We start from the raw sequence: 18,890 nt of genomic DNA, 5'->3' as shown, positions 1-18,890 counted from the left end.
AGAGTAACTACTGAGTATGTCGCTCGTTTTTTTTCGGTAGACGACATTCTAAAGGAAATTTCCATTTAATTTTATACTGTAACGTATAATATGACGATTCAAAAGTTCGATTATTTCAAAGATTCGAATGAAGAATATTTTTTTTTTATTTTTTTAACCAATGAAAAGGTTTTTCATTTTGGAAGTGTAGTTGTTTAAGGAGGCACTTTAAAATTAATATTCCAAATTTTCACGCAAATGTCATCACATGCAGTGCTTGTTTATTAAAGTCCTTACGACCCAATGTTGGTCAGTCTATAAGAGATCTTTTGTGCAAATGTACCAGTGAGTGCTTAAACGTATGTAAACTTTCAGCAAGAATTTACTATCCGTTATTCCAATAGCTTTTCATTACCCTCGCAGTAATTTGAACCCTGGACAACGGAGTCTGAAACCTCGTCTATAACCACAATGTAGAAGAGGCTAATATAGGATGTATACGATCGTACGGGCCAGCCGCGATGGCCCAGTGCTTACAAGACGTGAATCTAAATTGATGATTCTGAGTTCCAAACTAGAGCAAGCTGAATTCATGTGTTTATTCCTATTTATAATGCATCTTGTGCTCGGCGGTCAACAAAAACGTGATGGATTAAAATCTTACAATTCTCAATCCGCATTGGAACAGCGCGAAGGAGTAACCAAAACCGTCTCCTCAAAAAGGAGGGGACGCCTTTGCACAGCAGAGAGACGTTATCAGCCTCTTACTTACTTAGGTTCATTCTATACAGTTATAAGTAAGTTAATAACGACGCAAAATTATAATACAATAAGTGCTGATAATATTTGAAAACACCCTTCCTAAAAAGGGGGCTACTTAACTAATATAAGGATAATGCCAAGAGGCATCGGTCCATCAAATCAACATCCGAACAAAATCACTGAATATGCACCCTCTGTGCCGCTCGGCAATACATCTTCGGCAACAGGATGGGCGTCATTATCATAAAGGCAGGGGATAGCGTTAACAACGTCGGAAAATATAATTGGAAAACCAATTTGAAATCCTTTTAGGTGATGATATTTATCTTAATTAATAGTTTTTCTTCATTTAAACAAGATGGCGGATCAAAATTATTGCCAAGCAAATAATGTGTCAAACATAAGAATTTTTCACTATAGCAACATTTTTAATAAGCGAACGTTCAAAATGGCGTCAGTGACATTCTAAAGTTATTGTTGTTTCTTAGCTATTTTCATTCATCGAACGTAAACGCTTCGTGAATTTTATTTCTAACTTACATAAGAACTGTAAGTGTATTTTATACCCATAGTTTTAGTTCAAGTTTCACCTTTGTAACAGTCGTAACGCCATTGTAACTTATCTTTACTAATATTATATATTATCTCTTCACGCTTAAGTTGAGATAAAATTTGGTATGGAATTATTTGACTCCCATGGAAGGACACAGGCTACTTTTTTTAATTCAGCCTTCATAGTTTGTGTGCTATAGGTAAAGTTTTAAATAATAAAATTCGCGCAAGTTCAACTAGTCTTTTATTATGAATGATTAATATAATTTGTATAAAAAGCATTAAAATTAAAAAAATCTATCGATTAATTTGAATTATACTTTCAGCATTAATTTCCACAAGAATACTAAATATAATACTATATATATACTATGTATATATTACTATATGAATACTTAATATTGTTTTCATATAATACATAACACGCTTAGATATTTAAATAAATAGAACATGTCGATCTTAACTGAAGATTTTGTGGGTTCAGTTCCGACCGAGCCCCATTGAGTTTTCAAGCGCATTACTCATGTTAGTATCGCGCAGCGGTGAATAATGACGTAGTAAGGAAATTAGCATGAGTTTATAATTTAATTAGATATTCTACCTCAAAACAGCAGCATATAGTATTGTTGTATTGAAGTTAGATAGGCCAGTGTAGCTAAAGATACGAAGGATATAACATATTCGCTGCCAAAGTAATGCATTCGTATTGCAAGGAATGGAACAAATTATTTGTCGTTTATAAACTCAAATCATTTGGCAAAAATACATTGACAAAGAAGGCATATCAGAAATAGAACAGAACATGACTGTATTTTTAAATGTTGAATAAAAGTAACTACTGTGTTTCTTGCCAGTTCTTCTTCTAGAATCTACATTCCGAACCGGTGCGGTGGTAGCACTTAATATAGTTTGCAAAATGACGATTCATAAGTGCTTGTAAAAGCCTGCTTGAATAAAGTATATGCATTTTGATTTTGTTAATATCTCTTAAAGTGCCAATATCAATCCAGGGACATGAACACTTACTATATCATACATAATTGTCCTTGTTTATTTTAAAAGAGAAAAATAGCAATGCTTCGCTAAAAAGTACTAATATTCCTATTTGGGGTAACTCATTTAAGCTTTAAACTTGTAACAGGAGTGGGGACGACAGTAGCCTAAGGGGTCAGGATCGATCCTGTGACTTTTTAAGTCGCTAAGCGACCCTTAAACCTGTTCTCTATTGACGTTTTATATTTATAGTATAAATTAAAAAAAAAATTGTTAAAAAGTCAGATGATATTCAACCGAAATTGTACCATTGACCACACGTAGCTTGGCAAAAGGATCACCGAACTTTCTTAAGGGTGGCATTAGAAGAGGTCATTGTCCCACTGCTGGACAATATTAGCTGGCTGTTGTTTTATGTTATATTACGTAATAATCTGAGAGTCTACGCTACCTGCTATTTGTGCATTTCGCGATGTATCGATTATTCTTTCATCTTGAACTAAAAGCTCTTAGTTCCTTGGCACAAATGACTTGGGTACCGTGTCGATGAGAATACGTACAATGATAAGAGCTTTTAAATAAAAAATATACGGAACTTAAATGGTAGCTCATTTCTGTATTAGAACCGTGATGGTCCAATGGTTAAGAGACGTGTATCTTAATTAAAATTGCGAGTTCAAACCGAGATAAGGGGGAATTTTCATGTGCTGGATTTGTGGTCATAATTCATTGCTCGGTGGTGATGTCAAAAATTTTTAATTACGAGCAGCGTTGAATAAGCTCCAAGCTGTCTCTCTCTATAGGGCTTTGACCTGATTGGTAAGTAAAAATATGTCATAGTTTTCAGAGAGTTTTGGAGTAAATATCAAATGTGTATAGACTGCCCAATTTCATGACATTTCAGTTAACATTAGAGCTTTTATATTTGTTATGAGGTGTCACGGCAATAAATAGCCAGTCTATCTAAAGTGAGGTAAAATCGAGAGGAATCTCAAGAGGGAATTTTCGACCCACAAAATCAGTTTCCTAACTGAATCACTGAATATGCACCCTCAGTCTATCCGTCTTGTGCGAACTGGATGATGCGTCATTAACATAATGTTGGAGATTTCGCCGAGTCGTTTTGTTTTGGAAATGTTGGAAAATAAAAAGTTTCTATGATTTATATCGAACTTTACGAGTTTCATGATTAATGTATTCGTAGCTTATTCTAAGATACGATACTTAGCAAGGCCACCTGATGGTAAGTGGTCACCACCGCCTACAGATATTTACGCCGCAAAAACTATCAATTTCTTACATCGCCAATGCCCTAACAACCCTGGGAACTAAGACATAATGTCTTTTGTGCTTGTAGTTACAATGGCTCAGCCAACAATACTACATTACTAAGTAATACTGTTTCGCTGTGGAATAGATTTTAAGTGGGTAGTACCTATTAAGATGCGTTTGCACCAAGTAAAGTAATTTAGTAGTCACACACAATAAAGTCTTAAAAATAAATCGATTGTTCTTATTCAATCACAATAAAAAACTAATACTTTTAAGAAACATTCAAACGAACCCGGGGAAACATTATCAGTTCACGGAGGGTTACTATGGTGTGCTCAGCGAAGAGGACGGAGGGGTGGGAACAATGGCTAGGGGATGCGTTTCACCTGACGCGGCTCCAGGGTTTGCTCGAGATGAACGAGATAACATTGTAATGTTGAATATTTAATAAAAACACCTTTTGTTATAGAATACGATTATTATCAGTCGATTATTTATACGCAAATTTCATTTTTTAATTATTTTCTCGGTATTTTAATAGTTTATACGGGTTTATTTACACGTTAAACGTGATGAATTCTCTCTTCTTGTACAGGATTATGTAGGTAAGAGTTTGGCGTTAGAATTCGTCGATATTCATGATTATTACATGACGTTAATATTTATTGTGTTTATATCTTCCACGTGTCAAGAGCAATATCTTTTTTTTTATTGAAATAGTTACACCATCAACATATCATTAAACACTTAAAATTACCAATTGATATAGGTAACATTCGAAGTGATATTAAGAATTTAAAGGCGATAACAATATTGACCTTCAAAAATATAAGCCAAACTAAAGTATTAGTACATATTTGTAAAATAATTTGTATATGTAATTGAAATTAAGACATAACAAGGATAAAATACTATAGTATCTGATATCTATGATCAGTATACTGAGGAATTTAGAAAATAAAAAAAAACACGGTAGATATAAAAGTTTATTGTGTCAATGTAATCAACGACGAAAAACTTCAATATAATTTTAAAAAAGCGTGAAGTGAATACTTGTTAACTCTCAGGCAGGATATAATTGTTTTTAACTAACATAATTTATTTCAAATATTGGAAAAGATTAACTGCTGAGTTTCTTGCCGGTTCTTCTTGGTAGAATCTACATTCCGAACCGATGGTAGCTTATATAGTTCTGTAAAATGACGATTCGTATCGTATCATATAATCGTAGGCAATTATACTCTAATAAAGTATATTTTGATTTTGATTGATTTTTTTTATTTAAATTATGATGTCATAGAAAACTCAGCAATTTCCAATTTAAAAAAATAGCTTAAGGAATCTATTTATGGTAAATAATATTCCAACACTAATAATATTTGAGATGATAACACGCCTTAAGTATGATACTATGTCCAACCTTTCAAATCAATATATAAATATATTCACTGTAAGCCAAAAGCTGGAAAAAAACCACTGATTTTCGACAGGAGTTATATCTTTAGCAATCAATGCATTTTAACTGACTTAAATCTTTCTATAATAAATAGTATCATTACGAGAAACAAAACGAATTCGTTACATTAAAAATAAAAATAATTTGGAAAAAACTTGATTGCTTCAAAACGTATAAAAAAAAATCGGAAATACTTTTCACATGCAGAAGAATTAAATCTTTAATATCAAAAGCTCTTAAATGTTGAAACAAAGCGATCCCTCGCTACGAACTAATTGATTTTTAGCGAGCTGTTTCATATATTTCAACTAAGCAGATCGCGAGGGGCTTAATCCCCTAATCTTAGTAAAGCACTCCGTTCCCCCGGGTGCGTTTATACATCGCCCATTGTAACACCCAGACGTTATACGGTAATGTCTATTTTGTATTTTAAACCGACAACGAGCAGGAAATAGGTAAAGGTTTTATATATTTCATAACAAACGATTATTCCATTTTCAAATATTGAAGTATGTTTTCTAACGATATATAATGATTATTTATCTATATATATCACATTTTTACATTACATTAGCAGCCTGTAAATTTCCCACTGCTGGGCTAAGGCCTCCTCTCCCTTTGAGGAGAAGGTTAGGAGCATATTCCACCACTCAACTCCAATGCGGGTTGGTGGAATACACATGTGGCAGAATTTCGTTGAAATTAGACACATGCAGGTTTCCTCACGATGTTTTCCTTCACCGCCGAGCACGAGATGAATTATAAACACAAATTAAGCACATGAAAATTCAGTGGGCTTGAACTTTAAATCATCTATTAAGATGCACGCGTTCTAATCACTGGGCCATCTCGGCTTCCTATAATACTATATAAATCTGTGGTCTGTCTGTACACTCAATTTTTTATCGAATTTCGTCGTAAGTAATCGTTTCATGACTCTTTGTTCTATGATCTTATATGTTCAACAAATATATTCAAAATAAAAAAGTATGGCTTCCATTTATAATAATAATAATAATTATTATTATAAATAACTAATTTTAAATAAATTTTAAAACGTCCAGCGAGGCAAGCGGATAATAGTTAGTTATTAATAATTATTTAAGACACGTGTACCTATTTGTCGTTATATTCTTATCTAGAAAATAAAAGAGATATTTTCTAGTTAAGAATCTTTTTTCATAACATAACAACAGTATCAATATTATTATTAACATCAGGTATAAATATACCAAACTAGTTAATGCATGCGATTTCGTCCGCATGTGAGAGGGGGAGGTGTTAGTTATATCATTTCGGGGTAAAAGCCTGTGTGCTATTCCAAGCTAATATATCTCTGTGCCAAAATTCAATCAGATCTATTCAGCTGTTCTGGCGTGATTGACTAACTAACATCCATCCCTAAGTTCTCGCATTTATATAATTAGTTACATTATAGTGTACGAATGTGTGTGTGTGTGCAGTGGCGTAGCTAGGTGGACAAGGGCCCCGGTGCATAGAAAAAGAAACGGGCCCTCACCCCCTCTTTAACTTATATTGCGCTTCAAAATTATAGATAGGAATAAAAATAGGATACAGGATACATTGAGACGAACATTAGTAGGCTAAATCCATATGTCATCTCTATTCAAAGCTTAGGTTAGAGGGCCCCCTGAGCTCCGGGGCCCTGGTGCACTGCACCACCTGGCCTTACGATAGCTACGCCACTGTGTCAGTGTGTGTTTATGTCACTCATTATTTACTCGTGTTAAAGCGACTAGAATCACCATCATTAATCGATCAGACGCAATGCCGCACAACCGACTTCTTAATCAGCTCGACGTACATACACAAAACGGAGTAACAATACGTAACCAATTGGTGGGCAGACTGACAAATGCGTCACCTTGTGGTAATTGATCACCAATGCTCTAAAAATTAGAAAATCAATATAACCATCGCTTACATCATCTACCAACTTTGGTGCCTAAGATGTTACGCTCCAGACGTCGACCATCGTAAGTAAAAAAAAAAAACGTGTGCGTCTCGGGACGCTCGACAGAACTACTACCTTAAACTAATTTAAATTGAATTCATAATAGAACGAGAAGCCAGACAGAGTGGCGACGTAACGCGTTACGTAACGAAGCGGTTATCGTAAGAAGTTATCACCTTAAAAAATTAAAACATCTAGAAATTAAGATACCTTAGATTCACACTAAATCTTCTGAAATAATGACACCTGATTGACCGCAATGGTTATGATGTTTACGTAAATTGTGCGATGTTAATATTTACTGGTCAAACAACGAGATTGCTTTGTTTAGCAATCTCGTAAGCGTGGCTCTAAAAATCAATATGTTTTTCAATAGCCGGTTCGGTTCTCAAGTTTCAATTTAAGTTGGAAAAATATATTGCTGCACAACAAAATTATTATTATTATTATGATAAATGTAATTTCTTCTTCATTCAACATTACTATTTACTTACAAATTATAAAATTATTATTATTTTTAAATAATCATTTTAAAATAAGAGCGTGAAGTTGTCTATTTGGGTTTAGTGAAAAACTTCATCACGTAGTTTACAGGTCACCCAGTGCGAGCACCTAGAAAAACACACTCACATATATTTTCCATAACTCGTCACAAGAAGTATAACTTCAAAAATAACGAAAAAAGAATTGTTATTTATTCGTTTCGACAACGGTTAGTATTTTATCCGTGACAGTTTGCATGAAAATATATTCTGACGTTTCAAATCGCTTCGATTTTGATTCGAATGATCGACTAAAATGTACTCGTGTGAACTCGGTTTAAGGGATTGGACATATTTCTTACACGACTAAGCGAAACGTTCAATCTGGCCGATATTGGGTACGCAATCTTTGCAGTCGCCTCACTTGTTTTATTACAAGCTTCTTAGTTTGTTTCTGGTCAAATCTGCTGATTTACTTGTTCATTTTGTAATTATAGCATCAGATGAAAGCGAGGTGCGGCTGAGAAGATTAAGCAGATCGCTGACGATGAGATATTGACACACAGCTATTTAGACAGTGTTATAAATAACCCTTTCATCAAAATTCCACCGCTAAACTGTAATATTTATTGTTGTGTCCCTATTGAAGGTTGAGTGTGTAACTATAGGCTCAAGGAAACATCTTAGTTCTCAAGGTTAATGGCACATTGGCGATATAAGGAATGGTTACTATTTCATACAGAGCCAATGAATAAGGCCTGTGGTGTTCACTTACCCTCCAGTGACCCATTTGCTCGTCCAACTATTTCATATAAAAAAATATAAAATTCTATACCCAGGATTGGCTCCAGATGACGGAAAATTTAATAGTCATCAGCACACATGCAATTTAATATACGAAGGCTTTACTTTTGAAAATTATTTTTCACCATGAATTTGTTCTATATTTTTCTTAACTGTGGAATTTTACTGTTAATCTGAATGAATCTTAATGTCCTTCTAGGACCAGGACTAAAAGTGAATACGGAAATACTTAAGACTATCCCTTGGAAACCATATATATGAGATATTTATATCTTTTGGGTTTAAATATTAATAGCTTTTCTTAAAATTGAAAGACTCAAGGGAAACATAGCGGTATAAAATTCTACAATCTTGATCCCTCGGGGTTTTGTCGTCCCCGCACATGCTTGGAAGCATATTTGGAAAGTAAATTTTAAATGTACTAAAATTTATAGTGATGGAATGGGAAGAGATATGGGTGTTTTGCTCAATGACATGTGTAAGGGACAATTAGTAACAAATTATAGTATGCCAGGTGCAAGTTATTCACATGTAATGAATAGTATTTTGAACTGTACTCATTGTCCTTCTACTACACTAATCATATTAGTTGGGAGAAGGGGAAATGTGAACAAAAAAATTCTTGATAATTATTACTCTAAATTATTAAATTTAAATGTAGAAAGAATATTAATGTTCACATTTCCTTATATTAAAGAAATGCCACAGGAAAATGCAATTAGGTTTAAATTAAATAATATGTAACATATAATGACCAATTGTAATTATGTATCAAAAAATGACATCAATAATAAAATAGAATTAATTGATATCAATAATATAATTAATAATAATTTATGTTTATTGACATGTGATAGGTGTCACCTATCCAATTTTTATAAGAGACAGATAGCAAGCATGCTATCATATTTTATTCTTACAAAATCAACCAATTGTTTGGTTGACCAGACAACTGCTTCTATTGAGCAGTATAACACAAGACCATACATTTTGGAACATGTTCCAAATAATTTAAATTAAATTCTAAGACAATAGAGGTAGTCTCTGGCACCAATAGTATAGTTTCCATAGAAGCCAATAAAAAAAAAAAGAAAATAGCTAATAATAAAATTGTAAACCTGGTGCACCAAAATATTCAAGGAATGTTAGGGAAGGACCTAGAAATTGAATTATTTTTAACCTGTAATGATATTGATATTATGTGTTTAACCGAACATTGGCTTCTGAATTATCAGGTCATGTTTAACTTTAGTGGGCACCAGATGGCTAGTTTGTTCAGTAGGAATAAAGCTATACGCGGTGGCTCTTTAATACTTATGAGTAAAAATTTTAAATTTAAGGAACGTAAAGATATTGTGAGCCTTTCTATTGAGCAAACTATAGAAATAGCCTGTGCAGAGCTTGAGCGTGTCATTGTTGTATGCGTATACAGGCCCCCTAGTGGATTATATGAATTGTTTGAAAATGTACTGGAAAATGTTTTATCGAAATTATCTGAATCTAATAAAGAAATTATTGTATGTGGAGATTTTAATATAAATTTACTGCATAATACAACCACAAGTATTAGATTCAGATCATTGTTAAGTTCATATAATCTGGTAAATCTGTTCTTAGAACCAACTAGAATAACAGATTCCACAGCAACTTGCATAGATAACATATTTGCAACCCATATTCCACAAAATAAAATTATAATTAATAAACTAAATTCAGATCATTGTGGACAACAAGCTTTATTTAACTTCCATGTTAAAAAAATAAGCAATTCCGAAAAAATAATGTTTGTTCCTTTGACCACTAGTCGTATTGAGAAGTTTAGAAGTAATATTTTGGCTAATCTACCACACTTATCTTTTAGTGATAACCCCAATGCTTTGTATAATAATCTATTTAAATTAATTAGAAACAAGTTTGATGCAATATTCACTTCTAAAACAGTTAATACAAAAAACTTTTTAAAATTCAATGATTGGGCTACTATTGGAATTCATAAAAGTAGGCAACGAATGTACGAGCTTTACAATGAAAGGACGTACAATCACAGTGCCACTTTTGCCAACTATGTAAGTAACTATTCAAAATTATTTAGAAAAGTGTGCTTTTTGGCAAAGTCTTTAACTATAAAAAATAGAATTAAGAATGCACATGACAAAATAAAAATGACTTGGAAAATTATTAATTGTGAAACTGGTAGAGGTGGCAGTCGCAGCTCCGAATTGAACTTAAATTATAATAATAAAGTCATAAATAGTGAACGGGAAGTTGCTTCAGTTTTTGAACAATTTTTTGCTGACATACCAGTTTCTACAACTAAGTTACTTATTTCTTCTCCAGCAGTTGCCGAATCATTAATGAAAGAAAATGTACGTGAATGCAAATCAAAATTTAATTTTACCCCTGTAAACACCAATGACATAATTTGTACATTTAGGTCATTAGACATTAAGAAAACTGCTGATCTATGGGGTATTTCTGTAAAGGTGATTAATTCAATTATTGATCTAATTGCACCTTATCTTGCGATAATATTCAATGATTGTGTTCAACGTGGTGTATTTCCTGACCTGATGAAACATAGTAAAGTCATTCCAATATTTAAATCTGGTAGCTCTTCAGATCCTAACAATTATAGGCCAATCTCGATACTACCAACCCTCAGCAAAATATTTGAAAAAATTATTTTAAATCAATTATTAGCATATTTCAATAGATACAATCTGCTTCATAGAAAACAATTTGGATTTACGAGGGGTCGCTCGACTACCGACGCAGGTATCGAACTAATAAGAAATATCTATGAAGCCTGGGAGAGGTCGCAGGATGCCTTAGGGATTTTCTGCGACTTATCCAAAGCCTTTGATTGTGTTCAACATGAAACTCTGGTCAGGAAACTATATCACTATGGAATTAGAGAATGTGCACTCGACCTTCTGACTTCTTATCTTAACAATAGAATTCAGAGGGTTGACGTTAAAGGGACAAGGTCTCCTGGGGTCTTAGTTGGTATGGGGGTCCCACAAGGATCAATTCTTGGACCTTTTCTATTCCTCATATATATTAATGACTTGCCCTTTCTTGTTGGGAACAAACATGATATAGTATTGTTTGCTGATGATACCTCTTTGGTTTTTAAAATTAATAGGAAACAGGTACAGTATGACGATGTAAACAATGCTATGTCTGATATAGTACACTGGTTTAGCGTAAATAATCTTAGGCTGAATAATAAAAAAACTAAAATTGTAAAATTTAGCACACCAAACGTGCAAAATGTAAAACCCGATGTACTTATCAATGGGGAATCGATGGATCCAGTTGAAACAACTGAATTTCTTGGCCTTACTCTTGATGCCAAATTACAGTGGCTCCCCCATATAAACGGATTGGCGGGTAGACTGAGTTCTGCGGCATTTGCGGTCAAAAAAATTAGATTATTTACCGATGTTGATACGGCTCGCCTAGTTTATTTCAGTTACTTTCACAGTATAATGTCGTACGGTATTATGCTTTGGGGTAACGCAGCCGCTATCCATACTATATTTGTGCTGCAGAAGAGGGCTATTCGCGCAATCTATAACCTGGGAGCCAAGGAATCTTTGAGGTATAAATTTAAAGAAATTAAGATATTGACTGTTGCTTCTCAATATATATTCTGTAATGTTTTGTATGTACGGAAAAATATTAATGTTTTTATGAGAAAATGTGATTCTCATAACGTTGGTACAAGGAACAAACACAATCTTGTTACTCCTGTTACTCGACTGCATAGAGTCAGTAACTCTTTTGTGGGGCAATGTATACGCTTCTACAACAGGATCCCAGAAAGCGTTCAAAATGCTTCTGTTGCGAAATTTAAAAAAATTGTTAAGGAACGCTTGTGTGCGAAAGGTTACTATACAATTAGTGAGTTTATGTTTGATAGCACACCTTGGGAATGAAACGATCGCCTCCTGGCTGTTTCTACTCATATATAATTATGTATATAATTAATTTGACGTAAAAAAAAAAAAAAAGTCCCGCTGAGTTTCTTTCGCCGGTTCTTCTCAGGTCAGGGTGTTTTCTTTTCCGAACCGGTGGTAGTGTTTAACTTGACAATCAATAAGAAAGTGTAATACTTCTATATTGAATAAAGGAATTTGAGTTTGAGTTTGAGTTTGAAATATGAATATTATTAATCCTTAAACATAACACTGTTATTTTCTTTTAGCTGTTTGAGAGGAAACTCCATGGAAGCCTACAGAGGTACATTTTTGTCTACTTTATCGACAAATGTCATCATAACATGAGCTAATTAGCACACATTTTTCATTTACGCTAATATTGTATCGATAGTTACTTTGTCTGTCTGTCTGTTGCATTTTCGCACCCAAACCGCTAAATCGATTTTGAAAAAATTTGGTAGTACCTGACTGCCAACAAGAGGCGAGCGCAGCCGCGGGTGTCGACTAGTAAATTATATTTAAGTCGCTTCCTGTTCAATACACAAATTTTGAAAGAAAGAATGATTGAAAAAAGAGAGGAAAACCGTATTTATTTTTGTTTTTAATTAAAACAGAAAAAAAATATACAATTACAAATTATTTTCACCGGTTCTAGTAGATGAACCGGTGAAATTAATTCAGTTTATGAGGAAAACGATTCAAGAACTCGTATCCCCAACATCCTCTTAAACATAAAAAAATCATCCTATATCCGTTCTTAGGACAAATTGCCTCAAAATGTATTACGTGATTTGGACATGAAAGAGCAACAGACAGACATATGTAGGTACTATCTCATTAATAATATTAGTTCAGATTACTATTTCTAGAAGTTGAAGTATAACTTTTTTTTTATAAAATGTGCTGGCACGCCTGTCATACATCCCTATATAAGCCGTCATTGGTGATAAATCTATATATACATATATAAAAGCGAAATACCACTCACTGATTTATCACGAAATCTCAGAAACTGTAACACCTACCTACAAACCTACCTACCTACCTACCTACAAAATTGAAATTTGGCAGGGGGAAGTGTCTTTTATAAATTTCGCGCGGGTAAAGCCGCTGGTTCAGCTAGTTTCGTATAATATATTGATAGATATTTTTATTACAATGTTATGTTAGAAAGATTGCCAAATAATATGTACTTTCATTTAGAAAGTTAAATTTTGTAACAATGGAGATAACGTCTGAATTTTATGTCATAATAAAAATTTGTTAATTGTATTTAATTGGTAGAATGGAAACATTACGTGGATCTTAACCGATGATAGCGAGTTAAAATCCGGGCAAACACCAATGATTTTTCAAATTAATTAACTCAATCCGTATATAACTCATCTGGTGGACTTTAAAGGAAAATATCGTGAAATCATACGGGATAACCTACAAACATTTTAACTCAAAAGAAGAAAATGTAAGACTTATTCTTTTGAGAAAAACTTAACATTTTGTATATATATATATATGAATAATGTATTTGTTCCGACGCTTTATTAAACTATTACAAGGTTAAGATTATAAAATACGTTCATATCTGGATGAACGGCAGGTGGTCTTGGCCACCTTGATAAAAAAAAAAGCAATTTATAGTTTATCTGTTTAAAAATATTATTTAAATATAATTCCTAAATATAAATTATGTCGTTTATTACCGTTAAAATTTATAACGAAATTAAAGATTATTTTACTTGACAAACGCAAAATTTAAATTAATATTTTATTCAATACAGAAGTATTATACTCTTCTTATTGAAATTGAACGCAAGAACTCGCCGGTTCGGAAAAAAAAATATCCTGGACTGAGGATCGTCGAAAAAGCTTAGTGAGTTTTTTTTACATGATAAATCAACCGTGTATAATAATTAATTTCTATATTATAATGCTATTAATTAAAATATTATTTAATTATTTTTTTAACATTCATATGATATTATTTATCATGCGTCCGAGTATGTTCCGATTATATCCCGATGCAACTTCGAGTATTCCTTACAAAAATACACTTCAGCTGAATCGTAACTGGGGACAATCCCACTAATTTATAATGGTTACAATACGTTCTCGATCCAACTTCGATCGAACCCTTAATAGATCGTTGTGGTATTAGAATAGAAAAGGGCTAAGCCTTAACGATTATTTGAAATAACCAGGATGCGATCGTTTTATTCCTTAAATCTATATACAGATACCTAGAGTATATTACATATTATAAATTGTGTCATTTAAATATCCAACCAACCCGCATTGGAGCAGCGTTGTGGAATTTGCTCCAACCCTTCTCCACAAAGGGAGAGGAGGCCTTAGTCCAGCAGTGGGAAATTTACAGGCTGTTAATGTTGATTTTTTACTTTAAAGAATTATACTCTACATTGTTCCGTTGATATATCAAATGAATTTAACTTGACTTCTACATCGTATGGACTATGTTATAATCCGAGGTCAAACTTATATATCTATACCGCCTTGACATACAGGCAAATGCTGTTATTATTATATTTACAAGCTACTCGTCCCGGCTTCGAACGCGAATACAAACAAATAAAAAGGTTAGTCTACAAAAATCTTTTATATTGAAAAACAAAGACACAAAAGTTTTTTTTATTGTTCTGACGCGTTATGACATAAATATATGAGTAATGTTTTAGGATGCGCGCGCACAGGCTGACATAAAGACTAATTTCGATATAGACAACTAAAAATCTTATCTTTTATTAAAACGTTTATTGTAATACAAAATTAAATTGTAAATGTTTAAATTTGTAACTTAGTGTCATAGTACTGGTGAAAAAAAAATACAATTTTCATAATAATACCTAATAATAATAACAAACTCACTTTTACTTTATCAAACTCACTTTTACTTTATCAAACTCACTTTTACTTTATTACAGATAGCAGTCATACTCAATACATGTAGAATTGTTCGGAAATTCTTATCTAATGATTAGGTAGTCCTAACCGTTTTTGTTTGGACAAAATCCCGCAAAAACGAAAAATAAAACCTCGATAATTTTAATAATTGAGAGCATTGAAAAAGTAAAAATATAAATATAATAATAATAATATTTTTTTATTAATAAGTAGATTATTATTATTTTATTCTAACAATCCTATTTCAAAAAGTTATTTTCGGGTATAAATCGACATTATTCCAGATTGCTGTACTATATTTATATTATTTTGTTTTATTTATTATTATATTGCATCAGTGCGAAGCCGAAGAAGTTGAAGAAGGTACTTTGGTGGTTCACTTTTAAATATATTTAAGTAAAAGCGACCCGCCCATAAAGTGAGAAGTCTAGCAATAAAATATTAAGTTTTTTTTTTAGTGCATATAACACAAGAAACTGAGTTAACTTCCAACATTCGAAATACAAAGTTATGTCATTTGAATACAAAAAAAAAATTATACAATATATCCTGCTTGAAAGTCAACAAGTACGTTAATTCAAGACTTTATTTTTCATCTATATAATCTGGTGTCGAGTAATATGCTTTAATTATTTAAGTTTTTTTGCCGAACGATTTAAATTGATCAATTGGCAAAGACAAAATATTACGACATTTATAAAGATTATTCCATTTCGTTTTCAACTAAATATATCTTTAAAACATGAACATTGTAGAATTTAGTATTTAATTGAATCTATTCGACAGCACATCTCGTAAGTATTATAGCCAGAAGTCTAAATAGTTGCAGCCATAAAACCAAACTGCTCATCCAGATATACGCTGGCTCCAACGTTAAGTGAACTTTAAATTATCTCAATTCCACGAATACCTAATTCAACCCCAAGCTATATTCTGGAAGAGATTAGATTAATTCATTTTCATGGCATTTTAAATGACTATTAAGACTTTCATCACAACTGAACTTGTAATGGTTTTATTCCTTGCGTGTGACAAACTATACTACCGATAGATGGCGCTAATTAAATAATTAGAATTTTTGAATCGCGCAGACAAGATATTTGTTACTGAGCTATATATAGTTTTCTCTGCTCTCGTTTCCGAAGCCGACAATATCCCATCTCCTAAGCAAGCACAGGGTTGGCTTAACAGGAGTGAAGAGGCACTAGGCACCATTGGACGTTCCTCTTTCTAAGCCTTTGAGTGGATTCCCAAGATTATGCTGGAGTTTATTTAACTCACCTTCCGGGACAATGTCAAAGATCATAGAACGAACGGCTAAATTAATTCGGAAAAAAATGATGATCTCTTTACGTCCGAACGACGTCCTAAAACAGGTCAAGCAGGCTAGCAGAAGGATTGCATATTTTGTGCCCATAAGACTTAAGAGAACTTCCAACATCTGAGTAGAGTTAAGGGACTCACTATCTCTCCCGATGTCACCGTCGATACCAAAAAGTCAACGTCGAAAACATATCGAAAGCAATTATTAATTAAATAACTTCATTTTAACAATAACGGATTTAATATTCGATAAATATTTACTAGGATCAGAATTGGGAACATTTAATCATAATATTATACAGTCTTCACTTCACTTCAGCATCACAAACACCACGTATAAGGGATACATAATTTATGTTCCCAAGGTTTGCATTGGTGTTTTAAGGAATGGGTAATTTTCTACGGCGCAAATGGTTAAAGGTATTAGTGAACATTAACACCAGGGAGCCCATTCGCTAGCCAACAAATTTCAGGGCTGATAGCAAGGCAGGGACTTTAAGTGCTCATCTAAGCACAGGAGTATAATAATGCCAAATCTCCTAATTCATCAATGTTACCAAGCATTTCTAGATAAACCCCAAATACTTATACTGGCAGCACCCAAGATTCGAACCTGGGACCTGATGTTTAACCGACAAACAATAGCTATAAGGCAAATGGACAAATTACACTACTTAAAAGACAAAAAAATAATTATTTTGTTTTTCTTTTTTTTATCTCAATAATATATAACATTTAAAATTATTTAAAAAAACATAATCATGCTAGAAAAATTACAATTACTAAAATCCCAATTTTTGATTAGTTTATTTGAAGACAGCAAAACTATAAGTAACTATAGTAAGTTCGATCAAAATCAACGAAAATTTTGATAGAACTAAACTGAGCTCATGGTTCACACACCGAGTTATATTGGATCAAATTGTGCCGCGAAGGTGTTAGAAATTGAATCGAGAGTTCACATTGAACGATAGACAAATAAAATTGACTTACCGGCATTCAGGATAAGGAGTATGAAGACGTACGGCAGTGCGCCGTACGGGGGCGGTTCCCGCGGCGTCATTGGCCGAGCGCCGGGGGCGGACTGGCACGTTATAACAACCTCCGGGACTAAACCTCCTTGCTTCCAGACTCTATGCTCGTTTGACAGCTATAAAACCTCGCTGAACTATTTTGATCCGAGGGAATTTTTAATCTGTGGTTTGTCCAGTGTTTTTCCGGGACGTGATGTATTATCTGTTGTCGCACGAGCGTTCGCGCTCGGCCGCTTCGTTACGCGCACTGTCACTTTCACTTTTGATCATTTACTTACATCATTAGACCGCAAAAAAACGTTTCACAACAGTTACATCTCCCACTTATTATTCCTTAGCACTATTTATTGTCGTATCAGACTTATGACTTAATATTATATTAGGTATAATTATAATTGAAATTTGTTTAAGCTGGAAAATATAGAAAGAGTATTTACATATTATTATAAGTATTCGGTCATCATTCACGTGTGTAGCGTCAGCTAGGCGACCTTGCAATTGTCCCTTCTCTTATATAAAACCTTCTTGCATGAATACACTTTAGCTAGAACAAATCTATACTAACATAAATAGGAATTACTTGTTTTTTTATGAACGATATACTCTAAAACTACTGAACGGTTTTGAAAAAATCTTCCATAGTAAGAAAGCTATTTCATCCAGAAGTACCATACTATATATTTTACATATTAGTACTTCTGCTTTTTCCGCATGTGCTTGTATATGTGTTTATAAGTTTTAAATAAACTCCACGCGGGCATAGCTGCGGGCACAAAGCATATATCTGTAACGGCGATAATAGCAATTTTAATTTTATTTTTATTGACTTGTTTTTTTTTTAATTATGAGTGTTAAAATAAATAGCTTATTATTATTTTTTATTTTTAATGCCTCTTAGTTCCGACAGAGAAAAGATTATTTCGCTAATTTATTAACGTAGGTATTATTAATTTAATAGTATTATGCGTGTTGAATTAAAAAAATATTGTAAAGTTTAAATAGGTCGATTTGTTGCGGATGTGAATTGTAATCATGATAATGAAACTTGGATCACTCACTAAATTCAACACTGATAAGTTTATGTCAAGATGTGACGTGATTATAGTTCCGTAGTTGTGAAGTCACGAGGACAAGTCACTTGTACGGTCTCCTAAATATAATTGTAATCATAATTGCAAGATAGCTTTGTTTACGATATATTTCGAAGCGATTGCAATGATTTTATTTCTTTCTAATCTCTGTTATTATTTTATGAGATTTTATAATTATTAATAATAAAAATAATATTAGACTAACGAATTGGATGGCGTTTTGGAAAATGTCTTGACAATTCGCTTTTTTTTTTTAATTTTATTGTTCAAGTACCAACAATCCTTTAGACAATGACTGAAAATT

At 32.9% G+C, this 18,890-nt stretch overlaps 1 protein-coding gene across 1 annotated transcript in view; it reads right to left on the bottom strand.

Moving 5' to 3' along the window:
• LOC125072945 (protein Skeletor, isoforms B/C) overlaps positions 1 to 17,900 on the bottom strand; it is a 45,745-nt gene extending 27,845 nt beyond the window's left edge. The window contains exon 1 of the mRNA XM_047683582.1: positions 17,455 to 17,900. Coding sequence (XP_047539538.1) covers positions 17,455 to 17,524 — 70 coding nt within the window. The 5' untranslated portion in view covers positions 17,525 to 17,900. The remainder of the gene's footprint in view (positions 1 to 17,454) is intronic.
• Positions 17,901 to 18,890: the final 990 nt, after the last annotated feature.

Source organism: Vanessa atalanta, chromosome 23, assembly GCF_905147765.1.
Source record: "Vanessa atalanta chromosome 23, ilVanAtal1.2, whole genome shotgun sequence".
In the NCBI taxonomy this organism is placed as follows: domain Eukaryota; kingdom Metazoa; phylum Arthropoda; class Insecta; order Lepidoptera; family Nymphalidae; genus Vanessa; species Vanessa atalanta.
The sequence above is the reverse complement of the archived record's forward strand: the minus strand, read 5'-3'. Positions and strand labels throughout refer to the sequence as shown.